Genomic DNA, 27365 nt, shown 5'->3' on the forward strand with positions numbered 1-27365 from the left:
ATGGGGAGTGTTTTCTGTTGGCTCAGGTGGCATGGGGAGTGTTTTCGGTTGGCTCAGATGGCATGGGGAGTGTTTTCTGTTGGCTCAGATGGCATGGGGAGTGTTTTTTTGGCTCAGATGGCATGGGGAGTGTTTTTTTGGCTCAGATGGCATGGGGAGTGTTTTCTGTTAGCTCAGATGGCATGTGGGGAGTGTTTTCTGTTGGCCCCGATGGCATGGGGAGTGTTTTCTGTTGGCTCAGATGGCATGAGGAGTGTTTTCTGATGGCTCAGATGGCATGTGGGGAGTGTTTTCTGTTGGCTCAGATGGCATGGGGAGTGTTTTCTGATGGCTCAGATGGCATGGGGAGTGTTTTGTGTTAGCTCAGATGGCATGTGGGGAGTGTTTTCTGTTGGCTCAGACAGCATGGGGAGTGTTTTGTGTTAGCTCAGATGGCATGTGGGGAGTGTTTTCTGTTGGCTCAGATGGCATGGGGAGTGTTTTCTGTTGGCTCAGACGGCATGGGGAGTGTTTTGTGTTAGCTCAGATGGCATGGTAGTGTTTTCTGTTAGCTCAGATGGCATGGGGAGTGTTTTCTGTTGGCTCAGATGGCATGGGGAGTGTTTTCTGATGGCTCAGATGGCATTTGGGGAGTGTTTTCTATTAGCTCAGATGGCATGGGAGTGTTTTCTATTGGCGCAGATGGCATGGGGAGTGTTTTCTGTTGGCTCAGATGGCATGGGGAGTGTTTTCTGTTGGCTCAGATGGCATGGGGAGTGTTTTCTGATGGCTAAGATGGCATGGGGAGTGTTTTCTCTTGGTTCAGATGGCATGGGGAGTGTTTTCTCTTGGCTCAGATGGCATGGGGGTGTTTTCTGTTGGCTCGGATGGCATGGGGAGTGTTTTCTGTTGGCTCAGATGGCATGTGGGGAGTGTTTTCTGTTGGCTCAGATGGCATGGGGAGTGTTTTCTGATGGCTCAGATGGCATGGGGAGTGTTTTCTGTTGGCTCAGATGGCATGTGGGGAGTGTTTTCTGTTGGCTCAGACGGCATGGGGAGTGTTTTGTGTTAGCTCAGATGGCATGTGGGGAGTATTTTCTGTTGGCTCAGATGGCATGGGGAGTGTTTTCTGTTGGCTCAGACGGTTTGGGGAGTGTTTTGTGTTAGCTCAGATGGCATGGGAGTGTTTTCTGTTAGCTCAGATGGCATGGGGAGTGTTTTCTGTTGGCTCAGATGGCATGAGGAGTGTTTTCTGATGGCTCAGATGGCATGTGGGGAGTGTTTTCTGTTAGCTCAGATGGCATGGGGAGTGTTTTCTATTGGCGCAGATGGCATGGGGAGTGTTTTCTGTTGGCTCAGATGGCATGGGGAGTGTTTTCTGTTGGCTCAGATGGCATGGGGAGTGTTTTCTGATGGCTCAGATGGCATGGGGAGTGTTTTCTCTTGGCTCAGATGGCATGGGGAGTGTTTTCTCTTGGCTCAGATGGCATGGGGAGTGTTTTCTCTTGGCTCAGATGGCATGGGGGTGTTTTCTGTGGGCTCAGATGGCATGGGGAGTGTTTTCTGTTGGCTCAGATGGCATGGGGAGTGTTTTCTGTTTGCTCAGATGGCATGGGAGTGTTTTCTGTTGGCTCAGATGGCATGTGGGGAGTGTTTTCTGTTGGCTCAGATGGCATGGGGAGTGTTTTCTGTTGGCTCAGATGGCATGGGGAGTGTTTTCTGTCGGCTCAGATGGCATGGGGAGTGTTTTCTGATGGCTCAGATGGCATGTGGGGAGTGTTTTCGATTGGCTCAGATGGCATGGGGAGTGTTTTCTGATGGCTCAGATGGCATGGGGAGTGTTTTCTGTTAGCTCAGATGGTATGTGGGGAGTGTTTTCTCTTGGCTCAGATGGTATAGGGAGTGTTTTCTGTTGGCTCAGATGGCATGTGGGGAGTGTTTTCGATTGTCTCAGATGGCATGGGGAGTGTTTTCTGATGGCTCAGATGGCATGTGGGGAGTGTTTTCGATTGGCTCAGATGGCATGGGGAGTGTTTTCTGATGGCTCAGATGGCATGGGGAGTGTTTTCTGTTAGCTCAGATGGTATGTGGGAAGTGTTTTCTCTTGGCTCAGATGGTATAGGGAGTGTTTTCTGTTGGCTCAGATGGCATGGGAGTGTTTTCTGTTGGCTCAGATGGTATAGGGAGTGTTTTCTGTTAGCTCAGATGGCATGGAGAGTGTTTTCTGTTGGCTCAGATGGCATGGGGAGTGTAGCATGATGGGGTTAAGTTTTAAAAATTTGCAGTGTGTCCTTGACATCTTGAGAGTTTCTGAAGCAGAGTTACAGATAGTGAAGGGCAATATAATTAACCCCTTCAGTGCCATGGGTGTGACACATTTTTTTACTACTCAAAACCAGACATCTTTGAATAATTTAGCTATGTATCCATTTGTACTTTCTTTTTTGAGTGTAGATTTTCATTTACACAGGATAACTATATCATTTTTATATTATTCTTTTTTTCAACTGTATTTGTGTTGAAACATTTTCTAACAACACACCTTATTTCTGTACTTGCTACATACAAAATCAACTTTTAGCAATATAAAAAGCTAGAATACCTCTACATTCATATATACAGTATAATACCTTCTAGGAATTGGCTTTAAAAATAAGTGTTCTTTATTTTTTCACAGTAAAATTATTTCATGCTCATTCTTAACGTATTAGAATGGCCCGGCTAGATTAAAAAGTAAGTTACAGCGCTTCTTCATTAGAAGTTTAATGTCCCTGTAAAATAATGCTTAGATTCCGGACCTGAATTTAAAACATGTAAAGTTTACCATCACTTTAAGCATGTAGTGGTAGGGAAAAAGGGTAAATAAGAATGCACCATGTGGTTGATTTATCAAAGGCTTCGCCAGCCTTGGCCCCCTTTATGACTGCAGGTTCTCACAATAGAACCTGCAGTCCGTATTTATGAACACCGTTGCTTCCCTAACCTCTTAGGTGGCGAATTTCCATTTCCCCGGTCTCGTCGGACCGGGAAGATTGACAGCTCCTGCCCGCACGTGATTGGCTGTGCGCGGGTAGAGGGCAGTGATGAACTAGAGTGCAAAATTGCGTTCTTGTGCAATGCTGAATTTCGGCATGTATCCTGTATGCCCCTGTCCGCTATAGCATGATAAATCAACCCCCATGTTTCCTGAAAACATAAAGGTGAATCACAATCTTTCTGATAATGGCTCCTGATAGCTTGTTTCTACTTTTGGATAATATGGGAAGCATTTTTTTCAGGTGATCACAATCTAAAGTAGATTTGTCTGCTAAAAGTCCTCAGAAGCAAATGTGTTTTTAATATAAAAGTTCCTGAAAACGTGTTTTTGGTTGTTAAAGGGACACAAAAAAACAAATTTTTCTTTCATGATTCAGATAGAGAATACAATTTAAAAAAAGTTTCTGTTTTACTTCTATTATTACATTTTCTTCATTCTCTTGTTGAAGAGATATCTAGATAGGTAGCGTGCGGTTGTCTGGAGCACTACTTGACACAAAATATGCTGCCATCTAGTGCTCTTGCTAATGTATAACATTGTTGACAAACTGCTTCCATATAGTTTTGCAGACACATGCACACTCCTGAGCTTACCTCTCTGTTTTTCAACAAAGAATAACAAGAAAACAAAAAGCATTTGATAATAGAAGTAAATTGGAAAGTTGTTTAAAATGTTATGATCTATCTGTATCATGAAATATTTTTTTTGAGTTTTATGTCCCTTTAAATACTTGGGATCAAAACTGTGAATGTAACAAAAAGTGACATATTCAATGGCCCTTATACTCCTTTTAAGGATACAGTACAGCTCTTTTGACGTAGCCTCATTGTTCAGTGTGTAACAAAATAGTAATTTACATGTGTGAGATTATCCTATTGTCATCTGAATCCATCCGGATCACTGCTAAACAATCGGAATGCCATTTGTATATAGGCAAGATGGGTATACTGAGCATGTTTGCTCAATAATTATATTGACACTCTCCGTATATTAAAAGTATTGTTCGTTTCTTTTCTGTCAATATTTCTAATTATTTATTTCAAAACATTGATTTTCGGTTTGGTGAGATATACAACTGAAATCAAGAAGAACACTTTGGGTTTCTATTAGAAGGATCTCATCTTCCAAAAGGGTATTTTAACAGTTTTCACACTGTAAACCCTGAAACCGTTTCATTTCAATATTGCAGCTCCAAAAATGTTATGCAAGCAGGATCACGCATTCTTGACTGTGATTTCAAAAGGAACTGCGTCTTCATAACTGGGCTTTCAAACGGGAATGCGCCTCTGTGTTTAGGAGTTTAATTATGTAGCCTCAAAAACTGGAGAATGCACTGTCGTGAACATGTTTTGACTTTGTGGTCACTAAATGGCAAACCCATTTAAAAGCCTGGTCTCGATCCCGCTTGAAAGCCCAATTATGAAGCCGCCTGCACTAAAATTGTCGGTGTGAATTAGAAACAAACATTTACAGAAAGAGATTGCAACACACCATTTCTAGATGTTGGAATCCCGAACTCACTTTTTCTGAAGATCCCTTTAGCTGTAGAGGATATAAATTACTCAGTACATATACATATGTAAAGGTGTGCCCTACCCAATGCAGACAGAGAGGCTCATTTATCAAGCTCCGTATGGAGCTTGTGGGCCCGTGTTTCTGGCGAGTTATGAAGCAGCGGTCTAAAGACTCTGAGCAGGCGGACAGGAATCGCCACAATTCAACCCGATCGAGTACGATCGGGTTGATTGACACCCCCCTGCTGGCGACCCATTGGCCGTGAATCTGCAGGGGGCGGCGTTGCACCAGCAGCTCTTGTGAGCTGCTGGTGCAATGCTGAATACGGAGAGTGTATTGCTCTCCGCATTCAGCGAGGTCTTGCGGACCTGATACGCACTGTCGGATCAGGTCCGCAAGACCTTTGATAAATAGGCCTCAGAGTATACAAAGAGCTTTAATGATTCTAGACCATGTTTACAAATACACCATTAAAATGTGTAATTTCAAAGTGTCTTGCACATGTGCAGCATAATAGAACTATTACAAATTGTCTTGGAAAACTTGTAAAGAGGGTGCGATTACGAATGGTGTCTTAACTGTTGCACGCGAGCGATAAGGGATTTATTGTGGCTCTTTGCATGTGTCGGAAGTTGCCCGTGTATTACAGGTTGAAAGTAAATGCGTTCAATTGAATGCAATTGAATTTAACGCACATTGGGATAGCGTGACTTCAGAGCTCTGGATAACTGTTACGCGAGACTGAAAAGTTGCACGAAACACCTTAAAATTATATTAAGTAGGTTACACTCATAATAACACTATCTAATTAAAAAATATTTAATAAATAAATTGGAATAAAAAGTTATAAGTGCTCAAAGATAGGCGGTCTTAGGTATGCAAAAATCATAATTATAGAATATTCATAATTAAAAAGTGTTTAACTCTGTATTTACTGTAAATATTTCACATTCCAATGTTCTTCACATAGGGGATATGTTCTAAGTATTTTTAAATTGGTATTCCCCTCTCTCTACATATATATATATATAGTATGGTTTGGTGTTCCAAGCACTCCTTGTAGTATTGAATTGCCTGGGTTTTTTCTATGGTATTTATGTAGAAACTTGGTGAAAGAAGAGGTACTCACAGGTCTTAATAACTTCAAATATTTAGAACTTTATTGTTGTAAATTATCTGTCTGTAATATATATACAGTACTGTGCAAAAGTCTTAGGCCACTATTAGATTTTTTGTTTTAGCAAAGCTTTAACGACCATCCATATTTATGTTTCGGTCTCTTTATTAAGATACAAACAGAAAAAACACAAAATATGTACACAAAATTTTAACGCCCCCCTCCACACAATTTCCAGAACAAAATGGCTTCTTCGGGCAAATTCAGTATTAAATGTGACCTCCCTTGGCACTAAGCACACCTTGAACTTTTTTGGGGAGACTATCCTGAAGTTTTCTGAAGTAATCTTCTGGTAGTAATCTTCTGGTATATATTCCCAGATTTCTTCTTCAGATTTAGGTTGTCTTTTATTTCATTTCTTTCTCTGTCCAGGTAATCCATCTATAATATTCAGGTCTGGACTCTGTGGAGGCCAATCCATGACTGTCAGTGTTTTATCAGCTGTTTTTCTCTCCAAATATGATTTCACTGCATTAGCAGTGTGCTTGGGATTGTTATCATGTGGAAAAATAAAACCATTACCAATCAGGCACTTTCCGGAAGGAATGGCATGATGAATTAAAACCTGTCTGTACTTTTCAGCATTCATGATCCCATCAATTCAGACAATATCGCCAGCACCACTGGCAGAAATGCAGCCCCAAACCAGGACAGAGCCATCACCTTGTTTCACTGAAGACCACAAGCACTCATTCTTCCATCTCTCTCCAACTCTTCTTCTCAAATATTGTTGACAAATGGACCTAAAAATTTCAAACTTGGATTTGTCTCTTCGTAATACTCTTTTCGACTGATCTTCATTCCAATCTTTGTGAACTATAGCATATCTTAGCCTTTTTTTTACCCTATTCGCCTTCCAAAAAAATGGTTTCTTGGCTGCTACCCTTCCAAAAAGACAATTCTTGATCAAGCTTCTTTGGACTGTAGAAGGGTCAACTTGGCATCCCGATGAAGCTGCCAGATGTCTTGCTGGACATCTTCCAGTACCTCAAAGAAGAAACTCTGAGAAACGTCTCATCAGATTTTGAACGTTTTCTTGGCCTTCCAGTCCTTTTTTTGTCCTTGACCTCTCCTGATTATTCAAATTTCTTTAAACAGCTTGAATATCATATCTTGATTATCCAGTTTGTTTGCTCATTTCCCTTTGAGAGTGGACTTGCTAATGCAAAAGTATGATTTTATGTCTGTCAAATTCTGTGACCTTTGGCATTTTGAATGGAATGATGTGATTGAAAATTGGTCTTATTAGCAAGCTCCCAATGAGTTAAACTCATACCACATGTGTATGTAATGCTCAAGCACGTCTTCACAAACCTGGTGTAATAGACCTTTTTTTACAGCAGTCATTTTGACATGAAATAGTAGGACAAATACAGGTGTTAGCAATGACATTAATTAGGGTTCCATTCCATTAAGGTTTATGAGAGCCAGGTTCTTGCTATTACTCAAGTGCAAGGGGTTGGTCACACTGAATACTTGTCACTTTAGCCTATAGAAGCTTTTTTTCTAATTGTTTTCTGTTTTTAATACTGCATAAAAATATCCTGTATTTTCTGTTTGTATTCTAATGAAGAGACTGAAAAATAATTATATATGATCGTTATACCATTGCTAAAACAACAAATCTAATAGTGGCCTAAGACTTTTGCACAGTACTGTATATATATATATATATATATATATATATATATGCAGTGCTTTTTTTTAAAAAGAATAGGTGCCGGTACTCCAAAAAAAGGTGCCGGTACTCATTGATTATTGATTGATATATTCTGCTCAGTAACTTTGAGAAAAGCAAAGGGACAAGATTATTTACAATCAGGTAGATTCCGAGTTATGCGCGCTATAGGGAATTTAATGAACGCAACAAAAGTTGTGTTATTTCACCCTCTATAGTGCAGCCTTTACAAGTTTTCAAACAGTCAGCTTGTGCATTCGATATGGTTGCGATGAGCTTTATACCGCACAAAATACAATCGCTGTTTTGACATGCTCATGCCCTCTTTCCCTATAGACATCAATGGGGAGAGCGGGTTAGAAAAAAACCTAACACCTGCGATCGCAGAATGAAAAGCTCCGTAACGCAGCCCCATTGATGTCTATGGGGAAAAAAACTAATGTTTAACACCCTAACATAAACCCCACGTCTAAACACCCATAATCTGCCGCCCCCGACATTGCGACACCTAAATTAAGTTATTAACCCCTAATCTGCCGCTCCCGATATCGCCGCCACCAAAATAAATCTATTAACCCCTAATCTGCTGCTCCAGATATCGCCGCCACTATACTAAAGTTATCGCCCACACTATAATTAATCTATTAACCCCTATTCCGCCGCTCCCTAACATCGCCACCACTAAATAAAGCTATTATACCTAAACCACTGGCCTCCCACATCACTACCACTAAATAAATCTATTAAACCCTAAACCGCCAGTCCCCCACATCGCAACAACCTAAATTAAACTATATTAACCCCTAAACCTAACCCTAACATCCCCTAACTTTAACATAATTAAAATAGAGCTAAATTAAAGTTACAATTATTAACTAAATAATACCTATTTAAAACTTAATACATACCTACCTGTGAAATAAAACCTAAGATAGCTACAATATAACTAATCATTATATTGTAGCTAGCTTAGGTTTTATTTTTATTTCACAGGTAAGTTTGTATTTATTTTAACTAGGTAGACTAGTTAGTAAATAGTTAAATTAACTATTTACTTACTACCTAGTTAAAATAAATACAAACTTACCTGTGAAATAAAACCTAAGCTGCCTTTCACTAAAACCTAACATTACAAAAATAAAAAAACTACCATTACAAAAAATAAAAAACACTAAAATTACAAAAAATAAAAAAAACCTACCATTACAAAAAATAACAAACTAAATTATCCAAAATAATAAAAAATATTCCTATTCTAATACCCTTTTAAAAAAAGAAAAAACCCACCCAAAAAGAAAAAACCCTTATCTATCTATTGCCTTAAAGATAACAGCTTTTTTCCCACAAACAAAAAAACAAACACCCATCCATCGCGGGACCGACATCTTCATCCCTGTGGAGGCGGAGCGGCGATGCGCGGAGGCGGAGGTCCAGGAGAAGGTCCAATACGGGGGTCCAGGCGGAGGTCCAAGGCAGAGGTCCAGACGGAGATCCATCGATCCGACGTGGAGGTCCTCTTCATGCGATTGTCCGCCGCACACTGAGGATTGAAATGCAAGGTACCCCTTTTATACTGGGGGTACCATTGCATTCTTATTGGCTGAAAATTTTTAATCAGCCAATAGGAAATAGGGCTGCTAAAATCCTACTGGCTGTTCAAATCAGCCAATAGGATAAGAGCTGCTGAAATTATTTTGGCTATTCAAATCAGCCAATAGAATTTCAGTAGCGCTCATCTTATTGGCTGATTTGAACAGCCAATAGGATTTTAGCAGCCCTAATTCCTATTGGCTGATTCAAATTTTTCAGCCAATAGGAATGCAATGGTACCCCCAGTATAAAAGGGGTACCTTGCATTTTAATCCTCAGTGGGCGGCGGACGATCGCATGAAGAGGACCTCCACGTCGGATCGATGGACCTCTGCCTGGACCTCCACCTTGGACCTCCGCCTGGACCTCTGCCTCCGCGCATTGCCGCTCCACCTCCGCAGGGATGAAGAAGATGCCGGTCCCGCGATGGATGAAGATGGAGCCGCCTGGATAAAGATGGAGCCGCCAGGATGAAGATCGTTCAAGCGGGACTTCAACAACTGTGGGTGTTTTTTTTTTCTTTTAGATTAGGGTGGATACTCTTAAAAGAGCTGAATGGCCTTTAAAGGGCAGCAAAAGAGCTGTATGTGCCCATACAAATGCCCTTTTCAGGGCAATGGGTAGATTAGGTTTTTTAGATATTTTTTTTAATTTTGTGGGTTTGGGGGGGGTGAGGGTTTGTAATGTTATTGGGTAAAAGGTAAAAGCTGTTTAACTTAGGGCAATGCCCTACAAAAGGCCATTTTAAGGGCTATTGGTAGTCTATTATAAATTAGGTTTATTATTTTGCGGTATATTTTTTAAAAATGAGTATTAGAATGGGAATAATAGTTATTATTTTGGATATTTGTTTTGTTATTTTGTATAATGTTTTTTTTTTTCGTTTTGGGATGGGTTTTTCTTTTTAGAATAGCCATTTTTAATTTTTATGGGCAGCAAAAGAGCTGAATTCCCTTTTAAGGGCAATGGGTAGATTAGGTTTTACTTTATTTTTATTTTGTAGGTTTGGGGGGTGGGGGTTTGTATACTGTTATGGGGTGTTTGTTTTTCTTTTGTAGAAAAAGAGCTGATATCTTTAGGGCAATGCCCTACAAAAGGCCATTTTAAGGGCCCACAATAGGCCCTTTTAAGGGCCCTTGGTAGTTTATTATAGATTAGGGTTTTTTATTTTGGGGTGTTTTTTTTTTTTAAAGGGTATTAGAATAGGAATAATTTTTATTGTTTTGGATAATGTCGTTTGTTATTTTTTGTAATGGTATGTTTTTTTATTTTTTGTAATTTTAGTGGTTTTTATTTTTTGTAATGGTAGGTTTTAGTGTAAGGCAGATTAGGGGTTAATAACTATAATATTATATTTGCGATGCGGGAGGGCCTCGGTTAAGGGGTTAATAGGTAGTTTATGGGTGGTTAGTGTACTTTGTAGCACTTTAGTTATGAGATTTATGTAACAGTTTTGTAGCGTAAAACTCATAACTACTGCTTTTAGATTGCGAAACAGATCTTGTCGGTATAGGCTGCAACGCAAACTTTTTAGCCTCACCGCAAAAAACTGACGTTGTGTTACAGGCTAAAAGACTTGCGGTACAGCTATACCGACAAGACTTGTAATAGCTTTGGTTCCGTTTTAACGCTGAAATTACCATTTTTCAGCATTAAAACCCGAACGCACAACTTGTAATCTAGGTGAAAGTCTGATGTATTTTGCAGCCCCCTCTTGTGAAAACTAGAGGGTTTACCTGATTAATACAAATATTACCTGTTATGCGTTGGCAGAGGTGAGGGTACTCAGTAACGGTGAGTACCCCCACAAAAAAAAGCCATGTATATATATATATTACCAAAAAAAACATCATATATATAGGGAAATATGTATTTAAGAATAAATAGAACATATTCTGATATGTGAAGAACATAAGTGTAAAATGGTCTGGAAGACCTGTTGCAAAATATGGGGAGAGTATGTATATAAAGTATATTGTTGTTAAAATATAAATATATATGCATATATATATATTTTTTTAAATGGTAGTCTAGTTTGTGGGGACTACCATCAGAAAATAGGTTTGCATGAGACTTGGGCTAAGTCCAATGATTTCTGACAAATTGAAAAGGTCTCCAGGCTTCCACAAAAGTGTAATAATTAACAAACATAAGGGAAAACAAGTAATGAAAATACAATAATGTGTAACAAAACCTTAAAGCTCTAAGGACCTAAAGGGTCCAATATACACTATAGTAACCAGTGCATTCAATCTCTGTAACAGGTTATACTACAGGAACAATACGAACTACAGTAAAGTGTCATCTAGTAGAGCGTAAAGAAACCGTATGCTTTATAATTACATTTGAGTGATGAACGATCTGAGAAAATATAATTGTTCTTAATATGTTTTTGATATAAGACACCAAAATATTTTAAGAGATAGGTTGTTAAGTAAGAAAATAGTGACGCAAAGTGATTTTATAGCTGTATATTTATATTCATATATACATGTAATTTTAGTTTTATGCTAATGTTTTTATTTATATAAATATAAGTATTCTGTTGAGTTGCTGTAATATTTGAGAGCCTTATTTTTTATTTATATGCAGTTTTCTCCTGTTGTTTTAGGGTATTGGTGACATCATAAAAAGCTTCCTGGATAAAGCAGGTGACAATGTGGCAGCCAATTGGTCTTCTGTCTGCCGTGATATTCTGCTTGCTGATGCCCTCAAGTTCTGGCTGTAATAAAGCCTTGTGTGCCAGCGATGTCAGTAAATGTCTTTTGCAGGTGAGATACTTTCAATACTGTCATCCATTAAAGAATTTAGCAAGCTGGATGATTTAAGCTTCAACTAGAGTTTAAACACTTGACATTCCCAGAGGTCTGCAATGCTCCACTCAGAACTGTTGTTTATGGTTCAATTACACAGAAAGGGTCATTTTGCACTGAAAGATCTTTATCTTGTGTTGCTTTGTTACCCACCTTCCTTTATTCCCTGCCTTTGATGCTTTGCCCTATGTGCTATATCTGTGATTCTCTGTCCTTATGTCACTTGCCTGTAATCCGTGCTGCATTCACTCTGCTTGTGGTGCTATGTCCAGTGTCTTTGCAACTTTTGTGTTTTACTATAAAATGCCACCTTAAAGAATTGTGACTGTAAAATTTCACTATTTGCATGCCAAAATGTATGCCACCCAAGGGGTTAAATGACTATACTAAACCAGAGGCAGCAGTGGTGAGCACACGTCTCATTGTCATATTACAGCTGCTGTTATATACATGTCTTTCTTGCTCCCAACTGCAACATAATTTATAGGACATTAATCTGCCCAGGCTTCCCAGTTCATATGTTATTCTAGGCAGCCCATTCTCAAAGGCAGGGCTTGACAACCCATGTGCCAGGTAGCCACTGGCAACTTAAAGGGATACTAAACACAAATGTTTTCTTTAATGATTCAGATAACGCATGAAATTTTAAGCAAATTTCTAATATCATTTGTTTTCTTAGTTCTCTTGCTATCTTTATTTAAAAAGCAGGAATTTAAAGCTTAGGAGCCAGCCCATTTTAGGTTCAGCCCCCTGGATAGCGCTTTCTTACTGGTGGCTACATTTAGCAAGCCAATAAGCAAGCATAACCCAGGTTCTCAACCAAAAATGGGCTGGCTCTTAAAGGGACATTAAACACTTCCAGATGGTAATATAAAATGATAAATCTTATATAGAAAATAAGTCTGCAATATACTTTCATTATTTATTTTGTCCCCTTTTCCTGTAATTCCATTGTGAAATTGTGAGCTTTTCAGTTCCTGTTAGAAATGGAAGTGGAGAACACTGTTTTATTCCACACAGCCATTGGCTGCACACTCTAGTGCCCTATTGATAACTGTCCCTTATTGGCCACAGCAGAGAAGGTAACCTAAGTTACAACATGGCAGCACCCATTGTTTTATAGACACTTAACCTTTACACTTATTTTGTCAATATTAAAACAATAATGAAACTTTATAAAATACATCTACATGTTATTCTTAGACTAATCTTTTCTTTGAATGCATTATTCTATCTAGCATTTATTTAGTGCTTAATGTCCCTTTAAGCTTTACATTCCTGCTTTTTAAATAAAGATAGCAATAGCACAAAGAAAAATTCATAATAGGAGTAAATTAGAAACTTGCTTAAAATTGCTGCTCTATCTGAATCACAAAGAAACATTTTGGGTTTAGTATCCCTGTGTCTTTATACTCTATGGCAGCTGTGTTTTTCAACAATGTTTTTAGCTGTGTTATACATTGTTGCAAACTCTGCTGCCTAGAATACTAAAGACACATGCACGCTCCTGAGCTCTTATAAGCCTACCTAGGTTTACTCTTCAACAAAGGATAGCAAGTGAACAAAGCAAATTTAATGCTAGAATTTAAATTTAAAGTTGTTAAAAATTGCATGCTCTATATCACTGGTTTTCAAACCTGTTCTGAGGCCTGCCTAAAAGGCCAGATTTTCAGGATTACGTTGGGTGAGAGCAAGCAAAAATAACCATGTTTAATAATCATCTGATTATTTTGCCTGTGCTCCAGTTCAGATATCCTCAAAATCTGGCCTGTTAGGGAGGACTGAGGACAGGTTTGAACATCAGTGATCTATATAAATCATGGACGTTTAATTATGACTTTACTGTCTCTAATATGCCCCTAAGGCTCTAACTTATTTCTGCAACAGGAGCTCTGCCAGTGTTACGTGAAGGGGGATCAGTGTCCCTGCTGCCAGGAGTGTATGCTGTGCCTGGACACTCTGTGGGAGCAGTGCTGTGACTGCGTGGGTAAGTATGTCCTAGGTACTATTACTACACAGGGACAAAGCACTGTTTCTAAATAAAGATTATGCAGCAAGGCCATAGTCATACCTGCAACTTACAAAACATGTTTCATATTTAGCATATTTTGTCATTATACAGCACAGAAAGAAATAAAGTATAGAAACTGATTCTTTTTATAGTTTAGTTGTTATGGCAATTCATTTTAACTTAAAGGGACAGAAATGTCAAAATGTAAGTGTGCATAGATGTATTTCAATTAGAAATGCTGTTTTTCAGCAGCATATGCACATATCCTGTCAGGGCCCGTGCACCAGTTTTCAAAAACCATAGCTGCTCAGAGACCTGGCAGTGGTGTATATTGCTTCTGAAGACATCATTTGTGCCATACACCGCTGACCCTCGGAGAAGGTGTGGTGTCCGAATACTGGTGAACGGCCCTCACAGGAAATGTGAATATGCCACAGAAAAAACTTAATAACTTTAATTAGAAAATTCCTTCTATTTCAAATTGAAATGTATCTGAGCCTAACTATGTATACTTTTCAACAATGTATACCAAAAGAACAAAACAAATTAGATAATAGAAGTAAATTGGAAAGTTGTTAAAATCTGAATCCTAAACATTTAAATTTGACTTTACTGTCCCTTTTTTGTTAACATTTCAGCTCCTTGAATAGCACCATATTGCATGTTAGATATAAGTCAATGTGCAGATTTTGGTTATCACACTGGAAGATTCTATTTTTTATAGTTTGTATTACTGATCCACTATGTGATTTGGAGATCAGAACTCACTTAAGAGTCTCTACCTTTCTCATATAATGGTGCCGAATTATCAGGCTCACCGGAAAACATAAATTATGCTTAACTGATAATTTCCTTTACTTCTGATGGAAAGAGTCCACAGCTGCATTCATTACTTTTGGGAAATAAGAACCTGGCCACCAGGAGAAGGCAAAGACATCCCAGCTAAAGGCTTAAATACTCCTCCGACTCCCCTCATCCCCCAGTCATTCTGCAGAGGAACAAGGAACAGTAGAGGAAATATCAGGGTGAAAGGTGCCAGAAGAATAATAATGACGCCCCACATAAAATTACGGGTGATGAGCTGTGGACTCTTTCCATCAGAAGAAAAGGTAAGCATAATTTATGATTTTCTTCTTAAATGGAAAGAGTCCACAGCTGCATTCATTACTTTTGGGAAAACAATACCCAAGCTATAGAGGACACTGAATGCCAAGACGGGAAGGTACAATAGGCGGCCCATACTGAGGGCACCAGGCCTGAACCTCTACCCAATAAAAAACCCTGCTTCGTCCGAAGCCGAGAAAACTTTAAGAGGAAAAACCCCAATGACACTGACTCGCAGTTAGTCCAGAAGCCAAACTAGAGACCGGAAACGGACTCGACTGAGCCAAAAGTCCTCCAGGAGACACCGTTGCCCAACAGACGGTTCCCCACCACTCATCCCCCACAAATGAAGTAGACACCAGCCAAAACTCCCAAAAGGACAAGGCAAAGGAGAACCAAGGAAACTGAAAGGTCCCCTAATACAAAAAAAAAGAACACCTCCAAGAGTGAGCCCAGTTCACAGAGACCCAAAGGGGCTCAAACTGGGAAGGAGGCCACGCCTATACCAAGCGAAACCTGGGATAAAACCGGGCACAGAGACAGAAAAGACGTCTCTTCAACATCCTGCAAGCACAGAATGCAACTGAAGAGGCAAAGTCCTCCCAGTGTCTGACCATAGAATAGCAAAGCATTCGCCATGAAAAGGTGATTAATACACCCAGGTGAAAAACCCCAAGTTTGAGAACACAGAGTCCACAACAGGACGACACAGAGGGTACTTGCGAGGAGGAAGAAGCAGTCAAGCAAGAAACAGACCGCAAAAGCAACCCCCAGACAAAGGGCAAGCTCCAGGCAACCTAAGTCGCCGGACCTACACACAGGTCCCTAAAAGGGGAAACACAAAACCTCAATCGAGGCCCCCCTCAGAATCCGAAGGAAGAGTAAACCCTCTTCTGAAATCAATAGAGCAAGTTGAAAGGAAAATCTATATCCTAGCAGACTGAGCTAACAGGATAGACTCAACAAGGCTCACACATCCAGAGGAGACTGTGACCTGAACGCAGCACCTTAGACCGCTCGGCCATCCTGACCAGCAGACCCACACCCAGCTGGACCAACCCAGCCTCAGGGATCCAAGACAGGGGAACAAAAGAATCCCAAAACCGGTACAGGAACAAGCGTAAGGATAGCACAGCCATCCCCACAGAGTACAACCCGACTCTGAAAACAGATAACAAGGCCATAGACCTAAGGATCTATCAAAATAAAGGCCCAATAAGTCTGACTTGGAGCCAGCAAGACCCCAGGGGGAACCAATCCCACCTTTCCACCTCCCATCCAGGAGAAGCCCCAAAAAAGAAGGGAGGAGAAGATGCCCTAAAGGAAAGGGATGATGCCGGAAGGGCAACAACTGTCCTCAAGGCCCGAAATTCCCGGCTAATGGGAATAGAAATTTCCAACACAGATGTCCTAAAAAGGAACCCCCCTACAAGTAGCTTGCCAAGCAGAGGCACAGCCAACCCATTCGCCTGCAGAGCAGGGAATCTACGGGAACACTGGCAAGCTGACCAGGGGAATGCAACCCTAAGGCACACCAGAAATTGGACATCCAGCGACAGCAGCTGGGTATGAACCAACAACCCTTGAGGCCCAAACAACACCGCTACCCACCTGTCAGGGTTTTTTCCCTGTTTTGTTTGCCATGTGCTGCTGGCAGCCATTTTACTCACCTCTCTTGCTGACTCTGGTGCATACTGTGTGATGCTGCTCATTTCCTGCACTTTTATGGCCAGACTGGTGTACATCATCTGAGACAGGATGCAGTCTCAGAATTGTGATGTCATCACTTATTATTTAAAGGTCCTCTGTTCAGTATGCTTTGCCCTTGCGTTGTCTCAGACCTGTTTGTGAGAGCTCCTGTGTATTACCTGGCTGTCTGACGTTCCTCCTGGTTCCTGATCCCTGGCTTGTTCCTGACTCTGCTGTTCTCCTTGTTCCTGATTCCGGCTCGTCTGACTACTCGCTTTGGCTCCTGACTTGGCTCGTCTGACCACCAGCTCTGGTTTTGATTCCTGGCTTGTTATTTGACTTGTGAACTTTTTATTGTTTTTTGCAATTAATAAAGGTGTGATTATTTTTGCACTTCTCGTCTCAGTCTGATTCCTGGCACCCTGACATTACGCAAGGGCCATGAATCCTAATGGTGCTAATAATCCACCTTTACCTGCCATAATTTCCAGGATGTATGAACAGGATCACCGCTTTGATCAATTTGCAATAGCCCTGCAAACCCTGCTGACTCGCACTGCACATTTGGACCAAAGTGTCCTGCAAGTTATGGCTGCTCCTGTTTCCGCTGCTGCACCTAGTCCTACCAGGAGCATGTCCGGTTCTGCACCTCTACCTCAGCGTTATGGAGGTGATCCTAATCAGTGCAGAGGGTTTTTGAACCAGGTGGGCATTTACTTTGAGATGTTACCTCAGGCGTTTCCCTCTGACAGAGCCAAGGTGGGATTTCTCATCTCGTTACTCTCTGACACAGCTCTTGCCTAGGCTAATCCCTTGTGGGAGACTAATAAACCTGTGATTTCAAATTACCCTGAATTTGTTGTCTCCTTTCGAAGGGTATTTGATGTTCCGGCTCCCTCCTCCTCTACTGCTAAACGACTCATGTCCATTCAGCAAGGTACAAGATCTGTTGCTCAGTATGCCATTGAGTTCTGTATGCTTGCCGCAGAGGTAGGTTGGAACAATGAAGCCCTTGTTGCCGCCTTCTTTCATGGGCTCTCTGATGCGATTAAAGACAAAGTTGCTTCCAGAGATTTACCAGAAGATCTCGAGGCATTGGTGTCTTTTTTTATCCTAATTGACATCAGACTAATTGAGAGGCCCTCTTTCAAGAAGCGCTTGCGGAAGCCTCCTGTTCCGTTGTCTCCTACGTGTTTGTTCCCACCCATGCCTCCCTCTCTTCCCATGCCTCCTGGTCCAGAGTCACCAGGTACTGCTGAGCCGATGCAGTTGGGATTCACGCATCTCTCCGCAGCAGAAAGTGCCTTTAGGAGGAGGGAGGGACTCTGCCTCTATTGTGGGTTACAGGGCCACCTTTTGAAGTCTTGCCCTACACGGCCGGGAAATGCTCACACCTAAGGTCCTGTCGGGGGCAGACCTTGGGTGGTTTATCCTCGTCCCCTGAACCGCTAAAGGAGAAACCTTTGGTCACAGTTGTCCTTTCCTTGGTGGACTCCTCCATAGTCACCCAGGCTCTTGTTGACTCCGGTGCTGCGGGCTATTTCATTGACAGTGCTTTTGTATCAAAGCACTCCATTCCTGTTTTTCCTCGGTCCGTTCCACTTACTATTGAGGCCATTGATGGCAGGCCCCTTCAGCCCGCACTCGTTACTCACGAAACTGCTCCATTATCCATGGCTGTTGGGGCTCTCCATTTTGAAACCCTCCAGTTCCAGGTGATAAACTCTACATTTTCTGGTTGTTCTGGGTTATCCCTGGCTCCAAAAGCACAATCCCAGTCTCGACTGGCGCAGGTACGAAATTTTGTCGTGGTCTCCGCAATGTATTTCCACTTGTCTTCAGAGACCAGTTAAAGTCTTGTGCACTTCTTCGGTATCTCAATTGCCAGAGGAGTACCGAGAGTTCCTAGACGCTTTTGACAAGGTGTGTGCCGGTAAGTTGCCTCCTCACCGGTCTTACTATTGTGCCATAGACCTGCAACCCGGAGCCATTCCTCCTCAGGCTGTGTTTACCCTCTGTCTGTTGCGGAGAATTGTGCTATGGAGGAGTATGTTGCCAATGCTCTGTTGCGGGGGATCATCCACAAATCCTGCTCTCCTGCAGGGGCTGGCTTCTTCTTTGTGAAGAAAAAGGGTGGCGAGTTAAGACCATGCATCGATTATAGGGGTCTTAATCATCTTACCATTAAGAATGCTTACCCTATTCTGCTCATTACGGAACTCTTTGACTGCCTCAAGGGAGCTATGGTCTTTACCAAACTTGATTTGAGAGGAGCGTACAATCTTGTTAGGATCAAGGAGGGCCACGAATGGAAAACAGCATTTAACACCAGGAGCGGGCATTATGAGTATCTTGTAATGCCCTTTGGCCTGTGTAATGCTCCTGCTGTTTTCCAGGAATTTATTAATGATGTCCTATGAGATATGTTGCAACAATGTGTTGTGGTGTACTTGGACGACATCCTCATACACTCACCCACACTTGAGGCTCATCGTTCTGATGTTACATGGGTTCTTCAGAGACTATGTGAGAACGGCCTGTTTTGTAAACTCGAGAAATGTGAGTTCCATCAGACTCAAGTAACCTTCCTAGGTTATGTTATCTCTGTTGCAGGGTTCTCCATGGATCCTGACAAGTTATTTGCAGTTCTGCAGTGGCCTCGCCCAGTTGGTCTTCGGTCTATTGAACGTTTTTTGGCATTTGCCAATTACTATAGAAAGTTTATTAAAAACTTTTCTTCCTTGGTCAAACCTATCACAGACATGACCCGTTAAGAGAATGATCCACTCCATTGGTCATCTACTGCCATTAAGGCCTTTAATAGTCTTAAGACTGCCTTTGCTGCCGCTCCAGTTCTGGCTCATCCTAACCCTGTCCTGCCTTTCGTTCTTGAGGTCGATGCGTCTGAGACTGGAGTAGGGTACTGTCAGGGTTTTTTCCCTGTTTTGTTTGCCATGTGCTGCTGGCAGTGATTTTACTCACCTCTCTTGCTGACTCTGGTGCATACTGTGTGATGCTGCTCATTTCCTGCACTTCCTTTTATTGCCAGACTGGTGTACATCATCCGTGTGAGACAGGATGCAGTCTCAGAATTGTGATGTCATCACTTATTATTTAAAGAACCTCTGTTCAGTATGCTTTGCCCTTGCGTTGTCTCAGACCTGTTTGTGAGAGCTCCTGTGTATTACCTGGCTGTCTGACGTTCCTGATCCCTAGCTTGTTCCTGACTCTGCTGTTCTCCTTGTTCCTGATTCCAGCTCATCTGACTACTCGCTTTGGCTCCTGACTCGGCTAGACTGACTACCAGCTCTGGTTTTGATTTCTGGCTTGTTATTTGACTTGTGAACTTTTTATTATTTTTTGCTATTAATAAAGGTGTGATTATTTTTGCACTTCTCGTCTCAGTCTTATTCCTGGCACCCTGACACCACCAGATGACATGGGCTACTCTGTGGAAAAGAGTAAAAATTACTCTGAAAACCTGGCCAACCATGACCAGGTAAGGTAGATGGACCAAGGACATAGCCCAAGTTCCCACTACCGTGGAATACTCCGACAGGCCCTGAGATCCAAGATTCCAAAACCACCCAAGACTGGGTCAGGAAAAAGGCCAAGCGAAGCTTCAGCAACCGGAAGTCTCAGGGAACAGGTCCAGACACCTAACAGTTCAGGCAAACCTTACCCTAGAACTAAACACCCCAGCTGGCCAACAAGCCAGACACAAGGGATATGAATGCATATCCAGAGAATCCAGATAGCGAGAAGAACTTGAAAGCCCTGACCAAAGGATGGAACCACCCCTAGCTAAAGTCCAACGCTCCAAGGAGCAAGGCTAGAAGTCGTATGAAGATACTTCTCAGAGCCTCAGGACAACCAAGGGATACCTCGAGGTAAAAAAACTCCTACTAGCAGGACTAGTCTCCCTATCACCTCCGTACAAGCAGAGGACACAAGAAAGAGAAAGGCCCCAAGCCTACCCAGCCCCGGAAAAACCTGAGATAAACAAAGTCCCTGCAGGGAACAACCATCACTCGGAAACACAGATCCCTAAAAGGAGATCCAACTCACCCAGAAATAATGGAAGAAGACCCAGTGGAAGAATGGAATGGAAGACCCAAAGGTCTTTTATAACTCAGACAGACAGTACACGTCAAAGAGTAAGAGCTGTATCTAGATACACTATAAACAGCTTAGGCGTACACCTGCAAGGTGTCAAGAGCTGCAACTGGATTCAAACTGCAAACCTCCCGCATGCTAGACAGCTATCCTGTACAAGCTTTTGGACCAAGCCCAAAATGACAAATCCAGAGGCCTAAAAATGCGGTAAGGGGCATTAAGCCCTCCAACCCTCCACCACATGGGGGAGGAAAACTCTAAGTTCTGATGACATCAGAAGTCAGATAGAGTGACACAGCGGAAAAACTCCCCTGCCAGCCATCTATGACTGAAGGCTATAAGGACTGAAACAATCCTTCCTGCCTCACGAACCCACAGGTCCTCTCGAATGCTTAGTTGAACATGAAAATCAATGATAACCTGAACAGCCGCAAGACCGAACGAACCTGACAGGACCAGCCTGCACCTAGGGTCCTAACTGGCAAGCTGCATAAATTCTCCCTCATAGGGGGAAAAACGGAAAACAGACATTTTTAACATAGGACTAACATGTCCAAAACAACTTCCGAAGAAGTAATAAAGAGTATCAATCCCAGAAGGTTCCCGGAGGAAACAAAAACAAATAAAAGACATCCCATCAGATATAAATAAAATATAAGGCAACCCGGAGGTTAACGCCCAAAAAGACACAGGACTACCCGGAGGACCAGCCAAACGGAGCCCTATCTTTCAAAAACTGGGAAAGATCTCAAACAAATGACAATCAGGAGATTACTTCATCCCCACTTGTCTAATGAGGTGCACCATTTGAATTAGCCGACTGAAAATACCCGTATCTGGTAACAATAGGGTCATTCAATAACTGAAAAACATGTCCTCTCAATACGCGAAGGCGCGCAATCCTGTAATGAAAGGCACAACACTCATGGACAGTTACACCCACGGGGAACTGTAGAGGCCCTCCCCAAGGTTGAAGGCCCGGGACAATAGGGCACGAGCACATTCTCAAAGAAACGTCTGGACTCTGCAGACAAAAATCGCCAACATTATGTGGAAGCGAAAACGTGCTGCAACCTCCGGGGGGAACACGCCACCCTGCATGGAGGAAACAGAAACTGGTTACCCGCATGTGTAGAAGTATGAATTGGTAGGGTACTCGCCTCATGGAGAACAGGACCCCCAGAGGCGGATGGCTCAGCAGTCCCTTGATTCCCCAAGCCTGAGGAACCAGGAGCTCTGAAATGGCATATGGAACAAAACTGGTTGACATGTGTCAACGAGGCCAATCCGGATTCGTCACCGGATACAGAATCTGAAATCAAAATAGTCTCGGTATCAGAATCCTCCGTAACTGAATCTGAAACGAGCAGTCTCAGCATCAGAATCCTCCATAACTGGATAGAGGAAATATCAATATGGACTAAAGTATGAAAACAAAAACGGCACCTGACACCCACAATGGCTGGGGCTCTCACCACCTCCTATGATCAGACCCCTGCGGACTAGAATATCTCCTTCGCCACACGGTCAGGAATGTGGAAATGGGGAACATAATCACACCCGAACACAAGGTCAACCGAATAGTCCAAAAAAGCGTGCCCAACCAAAAGGCTGTGTCACTTCCAAAGGCCTCAAAGTTTAAACCACAAGCCCATAAACATCACACATAAGCAGGTTGAATCACATAACAAACATGATTATAAACCCCCCTGTTCAATAACCCCCCTCAGGAGATATTAACCCTCGATTCCAAGATACTAACAGAGACTCACTGAGACCCTTATGTCATATAGTTATACCCGCAAAGGTGTGTAACCTCTCAGGAAAACATTCACATTACATTACATTGACGATAGAGTAAAATAAAAAAATCTTACCGGAATCTACGCTGTGGCCCTTCAAGTGTGACGAATAGTGGCATTGCCTCCGCCATGGACTTGAGAGAAGAAAGCATGCAGCGGAGCGAAGTTCGACAACGCCGATTGCTTGAGGAGCTGTTAATATGAGTTGGGATGGTTTGGCAGAAAAACTCTCCCTCCATCTCCGGACTCCATAAGAGACAAAAACTAAAATTAAAAAATTTCTGACACGTCTCTGCCAACCTCCTGGGATGAAAGGCAAAGAATGACAGGGGGATGAAGGGGAGTGGGAGGGATATTTAAGCCTTTGGCTGGGGTGTCTTTGCCTCCTCCTGGTGGCCAGGTTCTTATTTTCCAAAAGTAATGAATGCAGCTGTGGACTCTTTTCATTTAAGAAGAAAACAGTAGTTATAAAGCAGTGGTCTAAAGACCGCTGCTCCATAATGTGTCCGCTGCCTCTGAGGCTGTGGTCATCAATCCGCCTGATCCTATACGTTTGGGCTGATTGACACCCCCAGCTAGCGGCCGATTGGCAGCGAATCTTCAGGGGGCGGCATTGCACAAGCAGTTCACCAGAACTGCTTGTGCAATGCGTATGCGTATGCTGTTGCAATGCGTATGCGTATGCTGTTGGCATTTATCTATGTGCGGCGGACATGATACGCTACATCATATCATGTCCACTCGCACTTTGGTAAATTAGCCCCATTAACTTGATAGCTCTGCCTCTATAACTATGAAATATCAATGATCTATCCTATGAATCAGGTTTGTGCAAAGAGAACAGAGGCAGACGGCGTCAGGCAGCCCAGAGGAGTTCAGTGGAGATGTTACCCATCCCTGTGCCCTCCCTGTTCCGAGCTTTGAGTACAGTACAGGATGAAGATTCATCTGTTGCATGGAGGGCTCTGTCTCTGCCAGTAACTGAGGAGCTGGCTCAGCGGAGTCACAAGGACCACATCCTGCTGAGTACTCACTCAGGTGCGTATTAGAATGAAACGCGTCTGTAATTGGTGTTTGTTTCCTGCTACTTGTTACTATATAAATATTGGGACCACTCAGCCCCTCTCTATAGACTGATGAAGCCCCTCAGTTCTGAAGGATCGGAGATAGAAAGGTCACAAGTTAAATGTGCATTGGTGCATTTCAGTTTGAAATAAAAGCATTTTAGCAATCTACTTTCATCAGCAAAATTGCTTCTAGTAAATGCTATTACTGTTTTCTGCAGCATACACACATATCTTGTGAGGGCCCGTGCACTAGTATTCAAACAACATGCCTGTTCAGAGAACTGATGGTAGTGTGTATTGCTTCTGAAGAAATAATCTGTGTCATACAAGCCACTGCTGACTCTCTGGTGCACAGGCCCTCACGGGATATGTGCATATGCCACTGAACAAGTTATAACTTTTACTAGAAGCATTTTTGTAATATACTTTTATTAGCAAAAATGCCTCTTGTAAAAGTTATAACTAGAAGCATTTTTGCGAATGAAACTATATTGCAAAATGCTTATATTTCCTTGCACATTTCATTTTTGACCTTTCTATCCCTTTAAATACTCAACATTCATGCAGATGCTAACAGCAAGAGCCCTATCAATGTGTTTCAGACACACAAATTCTGTTATTCATTTGGATTACTTTTCTCATATCTATCCCACAAATGCCACCTAGAGGTGCAAATTATATCAACACAGCCATTAAACTGGGGAAAGTTCTGCCAGTCTGCTAGATGTGACTTGGTAACAATGTACACAGATTGATTAAATATAACACTGATGATGTTGCCAAGGTGACTACCAACGAAATAGTCTTATATGGATCCGCCAGGCTTTTGACCAGAGCTCTGTTTTAAGAGTTAAATGTAAGAGCACTAATTAAAAGTAGCAAAACTAAATATAAAGTAATTGTTTTAAGAGATGAATGAAATAACTGATGTAGACACTCACTGTAATTAATAAGCAGTATTTATAAATAAAAATATATTATACAGTAGTAGTGTATTTAGCTTTGTGCTGCCCTAAACCTTAGGGAATCAGCTGCTTCCTTGAACCCATACAACAGTTACCTTATATTTGCCTCATATACTGCTCAGCCAAATGCCAGGGACACATAGAGGGTTCATACAACTTTCTAGACAATGAAACAGAGATCATTGAACTGTAATAAAGTTAATAAGTAAAACATTTGAAGAGTATAGGAATGAGAGGGCACCATATAGAACTATCCCTCAAAATGGGCCACTCAAATTAAATAACGTATACATATAAAATGTAGTCTCACATCTTAGATTGCTATTATAATAGACAAACCAATATGGAGCTCCTGAATGTTGGCCACACTTGGCCACATTTGTGGTTTCTTACTGATTATGGCTCTATAAGTTCCTTCACATCTTATTTTCTGTACCATTAGGGGAACTCGTTCTTCTTTTCAGTTACTTTCCGGATAGGATCCACTGTTGCTGCTTCTATGCTCAGCTTATAGCACAGCTACTAATATCATTTCTAGTTGGGACCATTCTACTGGTAGCTCAGCCTATAGTCATTATTATATATCAATTCAACCAGATGTCCTGTGGCATGTTATTTCTACTGATTTTTGACCATTTGGCCTGTTGACCTGAATCTGTCTGTCACCAGGTCTATGCATGTTTTTTGACCACACTACTGCCATTTGGGCTTTCTGATTTATCACCTGGTCACTTTGCAACCTCGTGGGACATTGCTTTGTTATGTGGTCTCCTGCTCTTGCTGGTTGTTGCTATAGAGTTTGTATCTGTTCAGTCTTTGAGATTATCTTCTGTAGTATTCAGATTTTACTGCTAGTCTAAGGTGCATACTGATTGCCTGTTTGATTTGGGTGTTTAATATATGGTACTTTGCCATTTCTACAGCAGTCTCAGTCTTCTGATTGTGTTTTGCAATTTTTTATCTGAATTGCCAGCCTGAGGTTCTTTTTGCAGTCTGCCACTACACTTTAGTCCAATTCTCCAGACCTTTTCCAGAGCCTCTGGAATCCTACAGTCGATCCTAAGCAGTCTTACTACAAAGTTTACTCCCGTTGTAGCCACAGTCCTGCTTACAGTCTTTCTTCCGCTGTTACAGACACTGAGCTTATTCTTAGTTCTGTCTATTATTGATATTACCTCCTCTAATATCAATCCTAATTTGCTCTTATACAGTCAATAATCCAGGCAGATGCAAACTATGATACAATAAAGATGTTTTGTTTTTTTCCACCATGGGTCTTTAATTAAATTCTAGACTGTGGTCCCCAATCGTTGCAGCATATCTGTCTGCTTTATGCTTCAATAAATATTTTCATATAAAGGATCTATATGGTGCTGTGGACTTATTGCTATATCCTATGAGTCTAGCTGTAGGTCGTTAGCTGGTCCAATTTGCACCCTCCTCATCGAGGTGAGAAACTGATGCTGTTCATTAATTGGATAATTCAATTCTAGAGCTAGGTCAGTAAATGGTTTTAATTGTGATGCCCAAGGTATTTATGGATATTGAGCAAACAAAGGTGATCCCTCCTGAATCAGTTCTTCAATTTTTCTATCTAGGAGTTAAGCTGTCTGACTTATACTCAGTCATAACAAAGACATTGGTGGCAGATACAGGCCCAACAAGGCTGCCCATATTTTATCTAAATGTAAGCTTAATTAGTATGTAGGATAGCCTTATGCTTATACCAGGCACAAAGTCCCCCAAAATGTTTGTCTTTTATGACCTTTAACAGTAGTTTGTCCCTTCAATGAACCACTCTGTTAAGTGCTTCTACAAATTACTCCTGAAACAAGTACACTTCAACTTGAGATCATGAACAGGGATAGGCAAGGTGTCCGTACACGGACACTGGATTCCATGACTAGCCCCTGCAGTGTCCGCCACAACCTTAGTATAAATATCTTTTCTTTCTGATTAAATAATAGGAATAAAAAAAAATATGTAGTGTGAATAAAGTTAGTGGCTTGTCAAGAGACTGCTAGCGATATTGGATGATAAGTTAAGGAATAAATAAAGCCTGAGTGAAATACTGGATGTATATTTGCATCTGTATAATAACACCCAGCTCTATACAACGACACAGTAGTGACACTGGCACATGCGTATAGCTAGACAAAGGCTGGTTATAGGATCAGTGGTATCTGCATCAGTATAACACCCAGCGCTAAATAATGACACAGTAGTGACACTGACTCATGGGTATAACCAGAGGAGGGCTGGTTATATGATCAGTGGTATCTACATCAGTATAATAACACCCAGCACTATATAATGACACAGTAGTGACACTGGTTCATGGGTATAACCAAAGGAGGGCTGGTTATAGGATCAGTAGTATCTGCATCAGTATAATAACACCAAGCACTATAAAAACAAAATTTATGCTTACCTGATAAATTCATTTCTCCTGTAGTGTGGTCAGTCCACGGGTCATCATTACTTCTGGGATATTATCTCCTCCCCTACAGGAAGTGCAAGAGGATTCACCCAGCAGAGCTGCTATATAGCTCCTCCCCTCTACGTCACCTCCAGTCATTCGACCAAAGGACCAACGAGAAAGGAGAAGCCCAAGGGTGTAGTGGTGACTGAAGTATAATCCAAAACATTTTAGCCTGCCATAAAAAACAGGGCGGGCCGTGGACTGACCACACTACAGGAGAAATGAATTTATCAGGTAAGCATAAATTTTGTTTTCTCCTGTTAAGTGTGGTCAGTCCACGGGTCATCATTACTTCTGGGATACCAATACCAAAGCAAAAGTACACGGATGACGGGAGGGA

At 41.7% G+C, this 27365-nt stretch overlaps 1 protein-coding gene across 3 annotated transcripts in view; it reads left to right on the forward strand.

The window, feature by feature from the left end:
• Window positions 1-27365, forward strand: part of LOC128649208 (twisted gastrulation protein homolog 1) — a 165672-nt gene that overhangs the window by 103845 nt on the left and 34462 nt on the right. For all 3 annotated transcript variants that reach the window (XM_053702336.1, XM_053702335.1, XM_053702337.1), the window contains exons 2-4: window positions 11588-11747; window positions 13677-13776; window positions 23337-23549. In XM_053702336.1, coding sequence (XP_053558311.1) covers window positions 11634-11747; window positions 13677-13776; window positions 23337-23549 — 427 coding nt within the window. In that variant the 5' untranslated portion in view covers window positions 11588-11633. The remainder of the gene's footprint in view (window positions 1-11587; window positions 11748-13676; window positions 13777-23336; window positions 23550-27365) is intronic.

The sequence above is a fragment of the Bombina bombina genome, chromosome 2, assembly GCF_027579735.1.
Source record: "Bombina bombina isolate aBomBom1 chromosome 2, aBomBom1.pri, whole genome shotgun sequence".
In the NCBI taxonomy this organism is placed as follows: Eukaryota; Metazoa; Chordata; class Amphibia; order Anura; family Bombinatoridae; genus Bombina; species Bombina bombina.